At 48.8% G+C, this 19471-nt stretch overlaps 1 protein-coding gene across 3 annotated transcripts in view; it reads right to left on the bottom strand.

Annotated features, from left to right (window-relative positions):
- Window positions 1–19471, bottom strand: part of flr (fleer) — a 331879-nt gene that overhangs the window by 288947 nt on the left and 23461 nt on the right. For all 3 annotated transcript variants that reach the window (XR_005463422.1, XM_038819902.1, XM_038819903.1), the window contains exon 4: window positions 18010–18066. Coding sequence is in view for 2 of the 3 variants with exons in the window: in XM_038819902.1 (XP_038675830.1) it covers window positions 18010–18066 (57 nt within the window). In the remaining variant the exon portion in view is untranslated. The remainder of the gene's footprint in view (window positions 1–18009; window positions 18067–19471) is intronic.

Here is a 19471-nt window from a genome sequence, read left to right as displayed (position 1 = left end):
TGGTAAATCACGGTTCCCTCGCTCGACCCCTTCCTCCCTGCCTGACTGGTACGTACTTATCAAGAACATGCAATAGCTGTTCCTTGAACAAGCTCCACATATCCAGTGTGCCCAACCCTTGCAGCCTACTTCTCCAACCTACACATCCTAAGTCATGTCTAATGGCATCATAATTGCCCTTCCCCCAGCTATAACTCTTGCCCTGCGGGGTATACTTATCCCTTTCCATCACTAATGTAAAGGTCACCGAATTATGGTCACTGTTTCCAAAGTGCTCACCTACCTCCAGATCTAACACCTGGCCTGGTTCATTACCCAAAACCAAATCCAATGTGGCCTCGCCTCTTGTTGGCCTGTCAACATATTGTGTCAGGAAACCCTCCTGCACACATTGTACAAAGAACAACCCATCTAATGTACTCGAACTATATCTTTTCCAGTCAATATTTGGAAAGTTAAAGTCTCCCATAACAACTACCCTGTTACTTTCGCTCTTTTCCAGAATCATCTTCGTCATCCTTTCCTCTACATCCCTAGAACTATTAGGTGGCCTATAGAAAACTCCCAACAGGGTGACCTCTCCTTTCCTGTTTCTAACCTCAGCCCATACTACCTCGGAAGAGGAGTTCCCATCTAGCATCCTTTCCGCCACCGTAATACTGTCCTTGACTAGCAGCGCCACACCTCCCCCTCTTTTGCCCCCTTCTCTGAGCTTACTAAAACACCTAAACCCCGGAACCTGCAACAACCATTCCTGTCCCTGCTCTATCCATGTCTCTGAAATGGCCACAACATCGAAGTCCCAGGTACCAACCCATGCTGCCAGTTCCCCTACCTTATTTCGTATATTCCTGGCATTTGCTCAGCCATTTCTTATTATACATTCCCCTGTATCTGACTGTAGGGGCCTACATTTGTCTTTACCATTCTCTTTCTCTTCACATATCTATTGAAACTCTTAGTGTCAGTCTTTATGTTCCCTGCAAGCTTACTTTGGTACTGTATTTTCCCCTTCTTAAATCAATCCCTTGGTCCTTCTTTGCTGAATTCTAAACTGCTCCCAATCCTCAGATCTATTGTTTTTCTTGGCCAATCTGTCTGTTTCTTCCTTGGATCGGATACTCTTTCTAAATTCCTTTGTAAGCCATGGATTGGCACTCTTACTCTCATTAGAACATACCGTGCAGAAGGAGGCCATTTGGCCCATCAAGTCTGCACCGACCCACTTAAGCCCTCACTTCCACCCTATCCCCGTAACCCAATTTTGCAACTCATTTTGCTTTTTATTCATAAATTAGGAGCAAGATGGCAGCAAAAGAAAGAATAGGCCCATCAGACAATGGCGGGAAGTAATGCGTGGAACCATAGGACGTGGGTGAAATCCTTAATGAGTACTTTGTATTGGTATTCATCAGGGAAAAGGACATGACGGATGTGGAGGTCAGGGATAGGTGTGTGAAGTCTCTCGAGAACATCAACATATCAAAGGAGAGGCGCTGGTAACGGCGCCGTTGCCGCTCCCTCCAACGAGGTATACCATGAGCCCGGTGGTGGCGGCTACCCTCAATATTTGGGGGCAATGGAGACGGCATAGGGGGGAGGCTCGATGGAGTCCCCGATACGGGGGAACCACCGGTTTGTACCAGGGAGCTCGATGGCGGGTTTCTTGGCTGGCACAGGATACGTATTAGGAGGTTGAGGGACCCATTTGTGGATGGGAGGTTTGCGAGCCTGGGTGAGTTAGAGGGGAAGTTTGGGCTCCCCCGGGGAACATGTTTAGGTACATGCAGGTTAGGGCGTTTGCCAGGCGGCAGGTGGAGGGGTTCCCTCTGCTGCCCGCACATGGGGTACGGGACAGGGTGCACTCGGGGGTGTGGGTTGGAGGGGGGAGGATTTTGGATGTGTAGCACGTCATACAGGAGGTGGATGAGGCCTCGGTGGAGGAGCTGAAGGGTAAATGGGAGGAGGAGCTGGGTGAGGAGATTGAGCAGGGGACGTGGGCGGATGCCCTGGAAAGAGTGAATTCCTCCTCTTCCTGTATGAGGCTTAGCCTCATACAGCTCAAGGTGCTGCATAGGGCCCACATGACTGGGACGAGGATGAGTAGGTTTTTCGGGGGCGAAGACAGGTGTGCTAGGTGCTCGGGGAGCCCAGCGAGCCACGCCCATATGTTCTGGGCATGCCCAGCGCTGGGGGAGTTTTGGAAGGGGGTAGCAAGGACGGTGTCAAGGGTGGTAGGATCCAGGGCCAAGCCAGGCTGGGGACTCGCAATGTTTGGTGTTACAGTGGAGCCAGGAGTGCAGGAGGCGAAAGAGGCTGGTGTTCTGGCCTTTGCGTCCCTAGTAGCCCGGCGGAGGATCTTGCTTCAATGGAAGGATGAGAGGCCCCGAAGCGTGGAGGCCTGGATCAATGACATGGCGGGGTTCATTAAATTGGAGAAGGTGAAATTTGCCTGGAGGGTTCAGTACAGCGGTTCTTTAGGCGGTGGCAGCCTTTCCTGGACTTCCTAGCAGAACGGTAGGAATATAGGCTGGTAGCAGCAGCAACCCGGGGGGGGGATGTATGGCGGCTGGGGGGGGGGGGGGGGGGGGGGGGGGGGGGGTTGGTTTTGGGGGTTAGTGTGTTTTTCTTTTGGTTGTTGTTAATATTGGTTTCTTGTTGTTATTTTCTGTTTTTGATATGTTTTGGAAAATCTCAATAAAAATTATTTTTTTTTAAAAACGTATCAAAGGAGGAAGAAGTGTTTTAGTATCCTAAATTGCATTAAGGTAGACAAATCCCTGGGGGATGCGATCTACCCCAGGTTACTGCAGGAGGCAAGGGGAGAAATAGCTGGGGCCTTAACAGATATCTTCACATCCACTTTGACCAGAGGCGAAGTTCCAGAGGATTGGAAAATAACCAATGTTATTGCCTTGTTTAAGAAAGGAAGCAGGGACAATCCAGCAAATTATAGGCTGTGAGCCTAACATCAGTGGTGGGGAAGCTTTTGGAAAAGATACTGAAGAACAGGATGTATGCACATTAGGAGGGAAATGGACGAGTTAGTGACATGAAGCATGGTTTTGTACAGGGAAGGTCATGTCTCACCAATTTGATTGAGTATTTTTAAGAGGTGACAAAGAAAATTGACGAGGGAAGGCCTGTGGATGTAGTTTATATGAACTTTAGTCAGGTGTTTGACAAGGTCCCACATGGCAGGCTGGTACAATAACTAAAATCACACGGAATTCGGGGTGGGCTGGCTAGATGGATACAGAACTGGCTCAGTGATAGAAGGCAGAGGCCAGCGGTGGAAGGGTGTTTTTCTGAATGGAGATCTGGAGCTAGTGGTGTTCCACAGGGATCAGTGCTGGGATCTCTGTTGTTTGTAGTATATATAAATGATCATGAGGAAAAAGTGGATGGTCTGATTAGTAAATTCCCGGATGACAGGAAGATTGGTGGAGTTGCTGATAGTGCCGAGGATTGTCAGAGGATACAACAAGGTGTAGATAGATTGGAGACCTGGGCATAGAAATGACAGATGGTGTTTAATCCAGACAAATGCAAGGTGATGCATTTTTTATGATCAAATCTAGGTATGAATTATACTGTAAATGGCAGAACCCCAAGAAACATTAACATAGAGTAAGGTTAAGGGGGGGTTGTTGGGTTACGGGTATAGGGTGGATACGTGGGTTTGAGTAGGGTGATCATTGCTCGGCACAACATCGAGGGCCGAAGGGCCTGTTCTGTTCTATAGAGGGATCTGGATGTACAGGTCCACAGTTCCCTAAAAGTGGCAACACAGTTGGCAAAGGTAATTACGAAGGTATATGGCATGCTTGCCTTCATCAGCCCGGACATTGAGTACAAGAGTTGGGAAACCATGTTGCAGCTATATAAAACCTTGGTTAGGCTGCATTTGGAGTATTGCATGCAGTTCTGGTCATCACATTATCAGAAAGACGTGAAACCATGTTGCAGCTATGTAAAACCTTGGTTAGGCTGCATTTGGAGTATTGCGTGCAAGCTTTGGAGAGAGTGCAAAGAAGGTTCACCAGGATGTTGCCTGGTCTGGAGGGTGTTGGCTATGAGGAGAGGTTGAATAAACTATGATTGTTTTCACTGGAAAGATGGATGCGGAGGTCTACAGAATTATGAGACGTATTGACAGGGCGGATAGTCAGAGGTTTTATCCAAGGCTGGAAGTGTCAATTACAAGGGGGTACAGGTTCAAGGTGAGAGGGGGAAAGTTAAAGGGAGATGTGCGGGCTAAGTTTTTCACGCAGAGTGGTGGGTGCCTGGAACGCGCTGCCAGAGGATGTGGTGGAAGCAGGCACATTAGCAACATTTAAGAGGCATCTAGATGGATACATGAATAGGGAGGAAATAGAGGGATACAGACCAAGTAAGGGCAGAAGATTTTCTTCTTAAGTTAGGGCACCACGATCGGCACAGGCTTGAAGAGCCTGTTCCTGTGCTGTACTTTTCTTTGTTCTTTGGAAAGGAACCCATCATTATACATTCAAAACCTTTATCCTTTTTGCAATTTAATGTTAAAACTGGCCTATTAGGCTGATCAAAGGAAATTAAAATGGCTGTTCCAAGTCCCCTTGAGTTGGTACTCTGTCAGGGAGCCGAAGAAAGCTCACATGACTCTCACCTTCAGCCTTTTGGACAGTTACTTCTGGTCTTCACAGACAAACTGATGGGTTTACCAACTGGGCATAACACAAGTCACCAGGCTGGGTAAGCAGTCTCAAAGCCTGCTTGTTTTTAAAGTTTCTAATTAACAGTTACCAAGTGGTGACTTCCGGTGGCGGCAATGCAGAGCTAAGCCGATCGTTCGGCAGCTCCCGCTTTCGAGGACTTGTGGGCTCTTTTAAGGGCCCCAAACGGCGCTGATTCGACGATTCCCGGTATGTAATACCCCCCGGGATTTATGGTGCGGACCCGGAGTGGGGCGAAGAAAAAAACGGCAGCAGCTCCCCTGGAAAAGCGGGGGGAAGGTGGACAAAATGGCGGCCGGTGGAGCCCCCGAGGAGTGGAGGCAGTGGGCGGAGGAGCAGCAGGCGGCCCTTCTGCGCTACTTTACGGAGCTGAAAGTGGAGTTGCTGGACTCTCTGAAGGTTACGACAAGTAAGCTGCTGGAGACCCAGACAACCCAGGGTGCAGAGATCCTTGAGTTGCAGCAGCAGGCCTCTAAACGCAAGGATGAGGTCTCGGGCGTCGTGGGGAAGGTGGAGATGCACGAGGCGCTCCACAAAAAGTGGCAGGATCGTTTTGAGGAGATGGAGTTTCGGTCAAGGAGGAAGAACCTGCGGATCTTGGGTCTCGCGGAGGGGCTGGAGGGGTCGGACCTGCCGGCTTATGTGGCCGTGATGCTGAACTCGCTGGTGGGGGCAGGATCTTTCCATCTGCCCCTGGAGCTGGAGGGGGCCCACAGAGTACTGGCCAGGAGGCCTAAGGCGAATGAACCCTCGCGGGCGGTGCTGGTGCGGTTCCATCGGTTCAGTGACCGGGAGTGTGTTCTGCGATGGGCCAAGAAGGTGAGGAGCAGCAAGTGGGAGAATACGGTAGTGCGCATCTACCAGGACTGGAGTGCGGAGGTGGTCAAGTGGAGGGACGGGTTTAACCAGACGAAGGCGGTGCTCCACAGCAGGCAGGTGAAATTCGGCATGCTGCCGACTGCGCGCTTGTGGGTCACCTACAAGGACCGGCATCACTATTTTGAGTCCCCGGAGGAGGCGCGGCCTTTGTGCAGGCTGAAAAGTTGGACTCGAACTAGGGATAGGCGACTGTGGGGGGTTTTTGTATCACTGTTTATGCTGGTGCTGGCTATTCGGTTTGTTTTTTTCCTGCTTTCGGATGATGTTGGTTATGGTTTTGTGTTTTAAGGGGGGTGTTGGGGTCTGTGGTTGTTCTGTTTTTGTTTGTACGGGGTTGGTGGATGGGTTGGGATTGCTATTTGGGAGCTGCGTTGAGGGGGTGGGGTGGAGTAGTGGGAAAGCGTTGGCTTTCCTCTGGTTTCCCACGCTGCGGGACGAGGGGGGTGGAACTGGAGGCAAGGGGCGTGGATATCAGTTCCGTTTTCCCGCGCTGGAGCGGTGCCAAGGAGGGGGGGGGGGGGGGGGGGGGGGGGGGGAGACCCCATATCAGGAGGGATCGTAGTTAGGGCGGGAGCTGCCGGGGTCAGCAGAAGTCAGCTGGCTCACGGGAGTACTATGGTGGGAGCGTCGTGGCTAGGAGGGGTCCTAGCCTTGGGGGGGGGCGATACCGGGTTGCTGCTGGATTGGCCAGAGAGGAGCTGGTGCGGGTCGAGGGGTTCGGGGTGAGGTTCTATCGCCGTGGGAAACGGGCCGAGTGGGGAGTGCTGGCCAAGGGCGAGCAGTCGATGGGCTATGGCTAGTTGACGGGGGAGGGGGGCGGCGTGCCCCCTGGTCCGGCTGATCACGTGGAACGTGAGGGGGCTGAATGGGCCGGTTAAGCAGGCCCGGGTGTTTTCGCATCTGAAGGGGCTGAAGGCGGACGCGGCCATGCTTCAGGAGACTCACCTGAAGGTGGCGGACCAGGTTCGTCTGAGGAAGGGGTGGGTGGGGCAAATTTTCCATTCAGGGCTCGAGGGGATGAACCAGAGGGTGGCGATCCTGGTGGAGAAGAGTGTGGAATTTGAGGCGTCTGAGGTGGTGGCTGATAGCGGCAGCAGATATGTGATGGTGAGCGGTAAGCTGCAGGGGGAAGAGAGTGGTGTTGGTAAATGTGTATGCCCCAAATTGGGATGATGCTGGTTTCATGAGGCGTATGTTGGGCCGCATTCCTGACCTGGAGGCGGGGGGCCTGATCATGGTGGGGGGACTTCAATACGGTACTGGATCCCACACTGGATCGTTCTAGTTCTAGGACGGGCAGGAGGCCGGCAGAGGCCAAGGTGTTGAGGGGGTTTATGGACCAGATGGGAGGGGGGGGGGGGGGGGGGGGGGGGGTGGATCCCTTGAGGTTTGGGAGGCCGAGGGCTCGGGAGTACTCTTTTTTTTCCTCCCACGTGCACAGGGTTTATTCCCGTATTGATTTTTTTGTCCTGAGTAGGGGGCTGGTCCCAAGGGTGGAGGATGCCGAATATTCGGCTATAGCGATTTCGGACCATGCTCCGCATTGGGTGGATCTGGAGATGGGGGAGGTGCAGGACCAGCGCCCGCTTTGGCGTCTGGACGTGGGGTTGTTGGCTGATGAGGAGGTGTGCAGGAGGGTCCGGGGATGTATTGAGAGGTACCTCGAGGCCAATGATACTGGCGAGGTCCGGGTGGGGATGGTGTGGGAGGCTCTCAAGGCGGTGATTAGGGGGGAGCTGATTTCCATCCGAGCCCAGAGGGAGAGGGGGAAGAGGAGGGAGAGGGAGAGACTGGTGGGGGAGCTTCTGAAGGTAGATAGGAGGTATGCGGAGGCCCCGGAGGAGAGATTGCTGGGGGAGCGGCGTAGCCTGCAGGCCAAATTTGATTTATTGACCACCAGAAAGGCGGAGACACAGTGGAGGAAGGCGCAGGGAGCGGTTTACAAATATGGAGTGTCTGCGTGGGTTTCCTCTGGGTGCTCCCGTTTCCTCCCATAGTCCAAAGATGTGCAGGTCAGGTGGATTGGCCATGCTAAATTGCCCTTAGTGTCCAAAAAAGGTTAAGTGGGGTTACTGTTATACGGGGATAGGGTGGAGGTGTGGGCTTAAGTAGGGTGCTCTTTCCAAGGCTGGTGCAGACACGATGAACCGAATGGACTCCTTCTGCACTGTAAATTCTATGATTCTATAACTGAAGTTTCTGATCCCTGGAATCAAGCCTGATTGTTGCAAATGTAAATTATGCCAAAAATCTCTTGCATTGGTGTATGGCGGGAGGCGTGATTTAAAAAAATATATTCGAGGGATGTGGGCATCACTGGCTTGGTCAGCATGTATTATCCTAGGCCCAACCATGTTGTGATGTGAAGATGCCGGCGTTGGACTGGGGTGAGCACTGTAAGAAGTCTTACAACACCAGGTTAAAGTCCAACATGTTTGTTTCAAATACTAGCTTTCGGAGCACTGCTCCTTCCTTGGGTGAATGAAGAGGTATGTTCCAGAAACATATATATAGACAAATTCAAAGATGCCAGACAATGCTTAGAATGCGAGAATTTGCAGGTAATTAAATCTTTACAGATCCAAAGATAGGGGTAACCCCAGGTTAAAGAGGTGTGAATTGTCTCCCCAAACACCTAATGCACCTGTCCTCACCCCCAAAAAACCTGCTCATCCTCGTCCCGGACATATAAACCCCGTGCAGTACCTTGAACTGGATGAGGCTAAGCCTCGCCTCGTTGATTGCCTGAAGTCGGATCCTGTTAGGATCGAGATCAACCTCTCCACCTGGCGCGGCGGGGGGACCTGCTGGAATTCTCGACTATCGAGAAGGTCAAATTTGAACTGAGGGGAAGGATGGAGAGGTTCTACAATTCATGGGCCTTATTCATTATGCACTTTCGAGAATTGGATTACATCGAACAACATTGAGCTGGGGGGGGACGACGACACTGTGTGTATTAATGGTGACTATGGGTGATTCCGGTTTCCTTTTTATTATTTGTTTATGTTAACATGCGGGCTGCTGTTTTGGGGTTTGGTGAGAGGATGGAATTGTTGTTGTTGATATGGGGATTGACATTGTATTCAGTACTGATTACTGTTTATTGTTGGTGGGTGTAAATTTGGTAGCAAGTGTAAAAAAGGAGAATAAAAATATTTTAAATAAAAATAAGATGGTTCTCCTTCTCCCGGCATACAAGTAGAAACTCAAGCAGGAGAATCCAGCTAAGAGAGTCGTGCAGTGCTGGTCCGAAGAAACAGAAGAGTTCCTACGAAACTGCTTAGATACAGCAGACTGGTCCGTATTTAAGAACTAAGTGACCAACTTAAATGAACAAAGAACAAAGAAAAGTACAGCACAGAAACAGGCCCTTCGGCCCTCCAAACCTGTGCCGACCATGCTGCCCATCTAAACTAAAATCTTCTGCACTTCCGGGGTCCGTATCCCTCTATTCCCATCTTATTCATGTATTTGTCAAGATGCCCCTGAAACGTCGCTATCGTCCCTGCTTCCACCACCTACTCCGGTAGCGAGTTCCAGGCACCCACTACCCTCTGTGTAAAAAAAACTTGCCTCGTACATCTCCTCTAAACCTTGCCCCTCAAACCTGAAACCTATGCCCCTTAGTAATTGCCCCTCTACCCTGGGAATAAGCCTCTGACTATTCACTTGGTCTATGCCCCTCATAATTTTGTCGACCCAAATGAGTATGCCACCATCATCACAGACTTCCTTAACAAACGTGTGGACGACTGTGTGCCAAAGAAAGCAGTATGTACGTTCCCCAATCGAAACCCAGGCTCAATCGCGAGATTGACTCCCGGCTGAAGGACAGGTCTGAGGAGTTCAAGTCAGGCGACCCTGACCTATCCAAAAAATCCGGGTACGACTTGCGGAAAGCCATCCCAGATGCCAAGAGAGAATATCAAACCAAGCTATCGTCACAGACGAGCGTTACAGACTCTCGGCAGTTGTGGCAAGGCCGAACCAACATAATGGGCTACAAAGCGAAGCCGAGCAGTATCTCCAGCAGCAGCGCACCCCTCCCCGATGAACTCAATGCATTCTATGCTCGGTTCGAGGAGGAAACCAACGCTCTGCTGTCGAGTGTTCCAGCAACCCATAACACACCCATACCTACCATCACAGTTTCCGAATTCAGATTGGCCTTGCTGAAAGCGAACCCTCGAAAGGCGACAGGTCCGGACGGGTTCCTTGGTCATGCACTCAGAGCCTGCGCGGACCAACTGGCAGGTGTGTTCGCGGACATCTTTAACCTGTCCCTACCCAACTCCGAGGTCCCCACCTGCTTCAAGAAGACCACCATCATAAGATGGCCAAAGAAGAACCAGGCAATGTGCCTCAATGACTACTGTCCGGTGGCCCTGACTTCAGTTGTAATGAAGTGCTTCGAGAGGTTGACCCTGAAGCACATCACCTCCATACTCCCAGAACGCTTGATCCACTGCAATTCACATACCGCTGCAACCGATCCACAGCAGAGACTATCTCCCTGGCCCTACACTCATCCCTAGAGCACCTCGACAACAGGTACTCCTACATCAGACTCCTATTTATTGACTACAGTTCCACCTTCAACACCGTAATCACAGGCAAGCTCATATCAAAGCTCAAAAACCTAGGACTTGGCTCTTCAATCTGCAACTGGATCCTCGACTTTCTGACTCACAGACAACAATCAGTAAGAATAAACAAGAACAAAGAAAAGTACAGCACAGGAACAGGCCCTTCGGCCCTACAAGCCCGTGCCGACCATGCTGCCCCACTAAACTACAATCTTCTACACTTCCTGGGTCCGTATCGCTCTATTCCCATCCTATTCATGTATTTGTCAAGATGCCCCTTAAATGTCACTATCGTCCCTGCTTCCACCACCTCCTCCGGCAGCGAGTTCCAGGCACCCACTATCCTCGGTGTAAAAACCTTGCCTCGTACATCTCCTCTAAACTTTGCCCCTTCCACCTTAATCCTATGCCCCCTGGTAATTGACCCCTCTACCCTGGGGAAAAGCCTCTGACTATCCACTCTGATTTTGCCCCTTATAATTTTGTAGACCTCTATCAGGTCGCCCCTCAACCTCCGTCGTTTCAGTGAGAACAAACCAAGTTTATTCAACCGCTCCTCATAGCTAATGCCCTCCATACCAGGCAACATCCTGGTAAATCTCTTCTGCACCCTCTCCAAAGCCTCTACATCCTTCTGATAGTGTGGCGACCAGAATTGAACACTGTACTCCAAGTGTGGCCTAACTACGGTTCTACACAGCTGCAACATGACTTGCCAATTCTTATACTCAATGCCCCGGCCAATGAAGGCAAGCATACCGTATGCCTTCTTGACTACCTTCTCCACCTGTGTGGCCCCTTTCAGTGACCTGTGGACCTGTACACCTAGATCTCTCTGACTGTCAATACTCTTGAGGGTTCTACCATTCACTGTATATCCCCTACCTGCATTAGACCTTCCAAAATGCATTACCTCACATTTGTCCGGATTAAACTCCATCTGCCATCTCTCCGCCCAAGTCTCCAAACAATCTAAATCCTGCTGTATCCTCTGACAGTCCTCATCACTATCCGCAATTCCACCAACCTTTGTGTCGTCTGCAAACTTACTAATCAGAACAGTTACATTTTCCTCCAAATCATTTATATATACTATGAACAGCAACGGTCCCAACACTGATCCCTATGGAATACCACTAGTCACAGCCCTCCAATTAGAAAAGCACCCTTCCATTGCTACTCTCTGCCTTCTATGACCTAGCCAGTTCTGTATCCACCTTACCAGCTCATCCCTGATCCAGTGTGACTTCACCTTTTGTACCAGTCAACAACACCATCTCCACAACAGTCCTCAATACCTAAGGCTGCGTACTTAGCCCTCTACTATACTCCCTGTACACACGCTGCGCGACAAAATTTGGTTCCAACTCCATCTACAGATTTGCTGACGATATCACCATAGTGGGCCGGGTCTTGAATAACGACGAGTCAGAACACAGGAGGGAGATGGAGAACCGAGTGGAATGGTGCAGCGGCAACAATTTATCCCTCAATGCCAGCAAAACTAAAGAGCTGGTCATTGACTTCAGGAAGCAAAGTACTGTACCCCTGTCAGCATCAACAGGGCCGAGGTGGAGATGGTTAGCAGCTTCAAATTACTAGGGGTACACGTCTCCAAAAATCTGTCCTGATCCATCCACATCGACACTACCGCCACGGAAGCACAACAGTGCCTATACCTCCTCAGGAAACGAAGGAAATTCGGCATGTCCACATTAACTCTTACCAGCTTTTACAGATGCACCATAGAGAGCATCCTATCTGGCTGCATCGCATCCTGGTATGGCAACTGCTCGGCCAAGACTGCAAGAAATTTCAGAGAGTCGTGAACACAGGCCAGACCATCACATAAACCCGCCTCCCATCCATTGACTCCATCTACACCTCCCGCTGCCTGGGGAAAGCAGGCAGCATAATCAAAAACCCCTCCCACCCGGCTTACTCACTCTTCCAACTTCTTCCATTGTGCAGGAGATGCTTCACCCGATGACGGTGTTATGTAGTTACATTGTGCACCTTGTGTTGCTCTATTATAAATTTTCTTTTCTTTTAGATCTGTTGAGTTGCTTGCAGAAAAATACTTTTCACTGTACTTATCACGTGATAATAAACAAAATCCAAACCAAAATGCTTTAAACTCTATTTGCCATTCCTCTGCCCAAGTCTCCAACCTATCTATTTCCTTCTAACCCTCTGACAATCCTAAACGCTATCTGCCATTCCACCAACCTTGATGTCATCCGCAAACTTACTAAAGGTGTCCCCTGCGGTCATCTCCCTCCAAAACAGGTATACCGTTTTGGATACTGTTGGGGGAGATGACTCACCAGGGGAAGGCAGTAGTAGCCAGGCTCATGGCACCTTGGCTAGCTCTGCTGCACAGAAGGGCGGGAAAAAGACTGGCAGGGCTATAGTCAAAGGGGATTCAATTGTAAGGGGAGTAGACAGGCGTTTCTGTGGACGAAAACGAGACTCCCGAATGGTATGTTGCCTCCCGGGTGCTCGGGTCAGGGATGTCTCCGATCGGCTGCAGGACATACTAAAGGGGGAGGGTGAACAGCCAGTTGTCATGGTGCATATAGGCACCAACGATATAGGTAAAAAAAGGGATGAGGTCCTACAATCAGAATTTAGGGAGTTAGGAGATAAGTTTAAAAAGTAGGACCTCACAGGTAGCAATTTCAGGATTGCTACCAGTGCCACGGGACAGTCAGAGTAGAAATTCAAGAATAGTCACAATGAATACGTGGCTTGAGAGATGGTGCAGGAGGGAGGAGTTCAGATTTTTGGGACATTGGAACCGGTTCTGGGGGCGGTGGGACCATTACAAACCGGATGGTCTACACCTGGGGAGGACTGGAACCAATGTCCTAGGGGGTGCTTCTGCTAACACTGTTGGGGAGGTTTTAAACTAATGTGGCAGGGGGATGGGAACCAGATTAGGAAGTTAGAGGTCAGTAAAGAAGCAGCAACTAAAGCCAGTAAGGTACGAGACAATAAACTCAATGTGACTAAGGGGAAGAGTAGACAGGGAAGAGATGATGAACGCAAAGGGACAGGTGGTCTTAGGTGCATTTGTTTAAATGCAATAATTGTAGCAGGTAAGGCAGATGAACTTAGGGCTTGGATCAGTACCTGGGAATATGATGTTATTGGTATTACTGAGACTTGGTTGAGGGAAGGGCAGGACTGGCAACTGAATATCCCATAGTATAGATGCTTCAGGAGGGATAGAGGGAGGTAGAAGGGGTGGCGGAGCTGCATTACTCGTCAGAGATGATATCACAGCTGTGATTAAGGAGGGTACGATGGAGGATTCGAGCACTGAGGCAATATGGTGGAGCTGAGAAATAGGAAGGACGCAGTAATATTGTTGGGACTTTACTACAGACCTCCCAAAAGCGAGCATGAAGTAGAGGTACAAATATGCAGACAGATTATAGAAACATGTAGGAGCAATAGGGTGGTTGTGATGGGAGATTTTAACTTCCCCAACATTGAATGGGATTCGTGTAGTGTTGGAGGCGTAGATGGAGCAGAGTTTGTAAGGAGCATCCAGGAGAGTTTTTTTACAGCAGTATGTAAATAGTCCAACTCGGGAAGGGGCCATACTGGACCTGGTATTGGGGAATGATCCCGGCCAGGTGGTTGATGTTTCAGTCGGTGATTACTTTAGGAAGGGCGATCACAATTCCGTAAGTTTTAGAATACTCACGGACAAGGACAAGAGTGGACCGAAAGGAAGAGTACTAAATTGGGAAAAGGCAGAGTGTAACAAAATTCGGCAGGAGCGAGGGAATGTGGATTGGGAGCAGCTGTTTAAGGGTAAATCCACATTTGAAATGTGGGAGTCTTTTAAGGAAAGGTTGATTAGAGTGCAGGACAGACATGCTCCTGTGAAAATGAAAGATAGAAATGGCAAGATTAGGGAACCACGGATGTCGGGTGAAATTGTGAGACTAGCTAAAATGAAAAAGGAAGCATACATAGGATCGAGGCAACTCAAAACTGATGAAGCTTTGGAGGAATATCGTGAAAGTAGAACGAATCTCAAAACGCGCAATAAAGAGGGCTAAAAGAGGTCATGAAATATCTTTGGCTAACAGGGTTAAGGAAAATCCCAAAGCATTTTATTCGTATGTAAGGAGCAAGAGGGTAACTAGAGAAAGGATTTGCTCACTCAAAGACAAAAGAGGGAATCTATGCGTGGACTCAGAGGAAATGGGTGAGATTCTTAATGAGTACTTTGCATCGGTATTCACAAAGGAGAGGGACAAGACGGATGTTGAGGCTAGGGATGGATGTTTAAATACTCTAGGTCAATTTGTCATACGGAAGGGGGACGTTTTGGGTATTCTAAAAGACATTAAGGTGGACAAGTCCCCAGGACCGGATGGAATCTATCCCAGGTTACTGAGGGAAGCGAGTGTTGAAATAGCTGGGGCCTTAACAGACATCTTTGCAGCATCCTTGAGCACGGGTGAGGTCCCGGAGGACTGGAGAATTGCTAATGTTGTCCCTTTGTTTAAGAAGGGTAGCAGGGATAATCCAGGGAATTATAGACCTGTGAACTTGACATCAGTGGTAGGCAAACTGTTGGAGAAGATACTGAGGGATAGGATCTATGCACATCTGGAAGAAAATAGACTTATCAGTGATAGGGAGCATGGTTTTGTGCAGGTCTTACAAACCTAATAGAATTCTTTGAGGAAGTGACAAAGTTAATTGATGAGGGAAAGGCTGTAGGTGTCATATACATGGGCTTTAGTAACGCGTTTGATAAGGTTTCCCATGGCAGGTTGATGGAAAAAGTGAAGTCGTATGGGGTTCCGGGTGTACTGGCTAGATGGATAAAGAACTGGCTGGGCAACAGGAGACAGAGAGTAGTGGTGGAAGGGAGTGTCTCAAAATGGAGAAGGGTGACTCGTGGTGTTCCACTGCTCGGACCACTGCTGTTTGTGATCTACATAAATGACCTGGAGGAAGGTATAGGTGGTCTGATTAGCAAGTTTGCAGATGATACTAAGATTGGTGGAGTTGCAGATAGCGAGGAGGACTGTCAGAGAATACAACAAAATATAGATAGATTGGAGAGTTGGGCAGAGAAATGGCAGATGGACTTCAATCCAGGCAAATGCGAGGTGATGCATTTTGGAAGATCAAATTCAAGAGCGGACTATATGGTCAATGGAAGGGTCCTGGGGAAAATTGATGTACAGAGAGATCTAGGAGTTCAGGTCCATTGTACCCTGAAGGTGGCAACACAGGTTGATAGAGTGGTCAAGAAGGCAGACAGCATGCTTGCCTTCATCGGACGGGGTATTGAGTACAAGAGTCGGCAGGTCATGTTACAGTTGTATAGCACTTTGGTTCGGCCACATTTGGAATACTGCGCGCAGTTCTGGTCGCCACATTGCCAGAGGATGTGGATGCTTTGGAGAGGGTGCAGAGGAGGTTCACCAGGATGTTGCCTGGTATGGAGGGTGCTAGCTACGAAGAAAGGTTGAGTAGATTAGGATTGTTTTCGTTGGAAAGACGGAGGTTATGGGGGGACCTGATTGAGGTCTACAAAATTATGAGGTATGGACAGGGTGGATAGCAACAAGCTTTTCTCAAGAGTGGGGGTGTCAGTTACAAGGGGTCACGATTTCAAGGTGAGAGGGGGAAAGTTTAAGGGAGATGTGCGTGGAAGGTTTTTTTACGCAGAGGGTGGTGGGTGCCTGGAACGCTTTACCAGCGGAGGTGGTAGAGGCGGGCACGATAGCATCATTTAAGAGGCATCTAGACAGGTATATGAACGGGTGGGAACAGAGGGAAGTAGACCTTGGAAAATAGGAGACAGGTTTAGATAAAGGATCTGGATCGGCGCAGGCTGGGAGGGCCGAAGGGCCTGTTCCTGTGCTGTAATATTCTTTGTTCTTAATCAGACCGTCTACATTTTCTTCCAAATCGTTTATGTACACTACAAACAACAGAGGCCCAAGCACAGATCTGTGCGGAACACCACTAGTCACAACCTTCCATTCAGAAAAACAACCTTCTACTGCTACCCTCTGCCTTCTGTGACCAAGCCAATTCTGCATCCATCTTGCCATCTCTGATCCTGTGTGGCCTCCCCCACTAACAACATCCTGGGGGTTACCGTTGACCAGAAACTGAACTGGTCTAGCCATATTAACATTGTGGCTACCAGGGCAGGTAGACTAGAAATCCTGCAGAAAATAACTCACCTCCTGACTCCCCAAAGTCTATCCACCATCTACAAGGCACAGGTCAGGGGTGCGATGGAATACTCCCCACTTGCCTGGATGAGTGCAGTTCCAAAAACACTCAAAAAGCTCAACACCATCCAGGACAAAGCAGCCCTCTTGATTGCTTCCTTCCACAAACGTCCAATTCCTACACCACTGATGAACAGTGGCAGCAGTGTGTGCCATCTACAAGATGCACTGCAGTAACTCACCAAGATTCCTTAGAGAACATCTTCCAAACCCACAACCACTCCCATCTGGAAGGACAAGGACAGCAGATACCTAGAAACTCCTCCACCTGAAGGTTCCTTTCCAAGTTACTCATCATCCTGACTTGGAGATCTTTCACCATTCCTTTACTGTCACTGGAGCAAAATCCTGGAATTCCCTCCCTAACAGCACTCTGGGTGTACCTACACCACATGGACTGCAGTGATTTGTGGGCAGCGCGGTAGCATAGTGGTTAGCATCAATGCTTCACAGCTCCAGGGACCCAGGTTCGGTTCCCGGCTGGGTCACTGTCTGTGCGGAGTCTGCACGTCCTCCCCGTGTGTGCGTGGGTTTCCTCCGGGTGCTCCGGTTTCCTCCCACAGTCCAAAGATGTGCGGGTTAGGTGGATTGGCCATGCTAAATTGCCCGTAGCGTCCTAAAAAGTAAGGTTAAGGGGGAGTTGTTGGGTTACGGGTATAGGGTGGATATGTGAGTTTGAGTAGGGTGATCATTGCTCGGTACAACATCGAGGGCCGAAGGGCCTGTTCTGTGCTGTACTGTTCTAAATCTAAATCTAAGGCAACTCATCACCACCTTCTAAAGGGTAATCAGTGATAGGTAAAATTATGCTATTTCAGCCGGCAATACCAACTTTAAATTAATCTTAAAAAACAATTCAAAAAATAATTTAAAGTACCACATTTTTGCACTGATCTGGCAGATTCTGTCCAGACTGTTTATATTACTGGCATAACCAAGAACTGCAAAACCAAAAACTGCATCAAAGTGATGGATTTTGATAAGATTTTAAAAAGGTGAAGTGAGAGAGGTGCAGAAGCAGAAAGTGTTACCAGGGGTTAAACTAGGGCAGCAGTATAATCAGAAAAAAGGCTGTTCAGGAAGAAATACAGTACAGAAAAAGATATGAAATATCAGCTTGAATAGAGGAATGTAGGCATCTTCTCATCTGGGATTGCAGATTTGTAACTATTTGGTTACTTTAAATCATTTTCTGTTAACTTGGACAATACTGAAACTTCAACAGATAGAAAAACAATTGCAATGCGCAAGGTATAGATAAAATTTGACTGATATGAAATGAAATGAAAAATCACTTATTGTCACGAGTAGACTTCAATGAAGTTACTGTGAAAAGCCCCTAGTCGCCACATTCCGGCGCCTGTCCGGGGAGGCTGGTACGGGAATCGAACCGTGCTGCTGGCCTGCTTGGTCTGCTTTAAAAGCCAGCGATTTAACCGAGTGAGCTAAACCAGCCCCTTTTACATACAGAATCAATTTAAATTTATAGATTCCCTTTAAATAATTCAAATAACTCAAAGTTAAGAAGTAGTAAGCGATCCTTACCTTTGCCCCTGAAAGGTCTTCTTCTCCATATTTAATTGCAGCTTGTAATTTCAACACCTGGTTAAGAAATCAGATTTGATTTGATTTATTACTATACTTTCATAGAATCATGGAATCATAGAATTTACAGTGCAGGAGGGGCTCAAGGGCATTAATAGGCTCATGTTAAAAGATACTGAATATTTATTTTTTTCTTTGAATTTACCAAGACACTATTGCAGAAAGTGTGCCCTGAGGTCTCAGGAGAAGGCAATCGAGGCAGCAATTTCTTAAATTCGAGGCTAAGGTAGACGAGGTGGTGAAGCAACAGGATAAGAAGCTAAAAGAGGTGCGGGTTTCTCTGTCAAGGCAGAGTGACCAGATTGCATCTTTGGAGATGAAGGGGGCAAAGGTGGTGGTCGGTAATAAGAGTTTGAGGGCTAAGTTGGACGACCTGGAAAATCGGTCGAGAAGGCAGAATCTGAGAGTGGTGGGATTACTGGAGAGCCCGAACCAGACAACGCTAATGGCACATGGTTCTGGAAGATGGTGGAGGCAGGGGAAATGGCAGACCCTCCCGAGCTGGAATTAGAACACAGATTGTTGAGACAGAAGCCCCGTGCTGGTGAGCCACCACGTGCGATTATCATGCAATTCCACAGCCAGCAGGATGAAGAAAGTTTACCGGTAGACGAAGGAACATCAGGAGTGCAGATGGGAAGGCCACAAGGCAAGAATCTACCAGGATGTTGGAGCAGAGCTGACTAGGAGGCATGCAGCTTTCAATGAGGCCAAGGTGGAACTGTACCGGGTGACCTTTTAAAAAAAAATAAATTTAAAGCACCTAATTCTTTTTTTCCCAATTAAGGGACAATTTAGCGTGGCCGGTCCACCTACCCTGAGCATCTTTGGGTTGTGGGCACATGGGGAGAATGTGAAAACTCCACACGGACAGTGACCTGAGGCCAGGATCAAACCCAGGTCATCAGCGCGGTGAGGCAGCAGTGCTAACCACTACCTCCGGGTGACCTCCAAAAATAAGGACCACTATTTGAGGCTCCAGAGGAAGCGGAGGCGCTCGTTCAAAGAAATGGGCTGACATTGAAATAATTGTAGTGCATTTTGTACGGGATGTTTGTTCGAAGGTGGGTGGGGCTTGTTTGGGTTTTCTGTTTTTTTTATATTATCAATGGTTGAACAGGTGTTGATGGTGCTGTTTTGTAACTGTACATGTGGAATAGTATTCTGGGTTGGGTGTTGCTTACTGTTCATGTTATTTTCATTTGGAATTAATAAAGTTGGTTTTGGGCTGGGCATTAGTTGGGTGTTTTGGAATTTTGGGGTTATGAATGGTTCTCTACAGGGGCTACCCAGCTACCTAGAATAGTTACTCAATAGAAGTGAAGGGATGGGGTCTATTAGGTAGGAGCTTAGGGGTATGGCTATTGGATGGTTGGGGTTTGATGGGGGGGTATATGGGGCT

Source organism: Scyliorhinus canicula, chromosome 15 (genome assembly GCF_902713615.1).
Source record: "Scyliorhinus canicula chromosome 15, sScyCan1.1, whole genome shotgun sequence".
In the NCBI taxonomy this organism is placed as follows: domain Eukaryota; kingdom Metazoa; phylum Chordata; class Chondrichthyes; order Carcharhiniformes; family Scyliorhinidae; genus Scyliorhinus; species Scyliorhinus canicula.
This window is presented reverse-complemented; position numbering and strand designations above follow the sequence as displayed.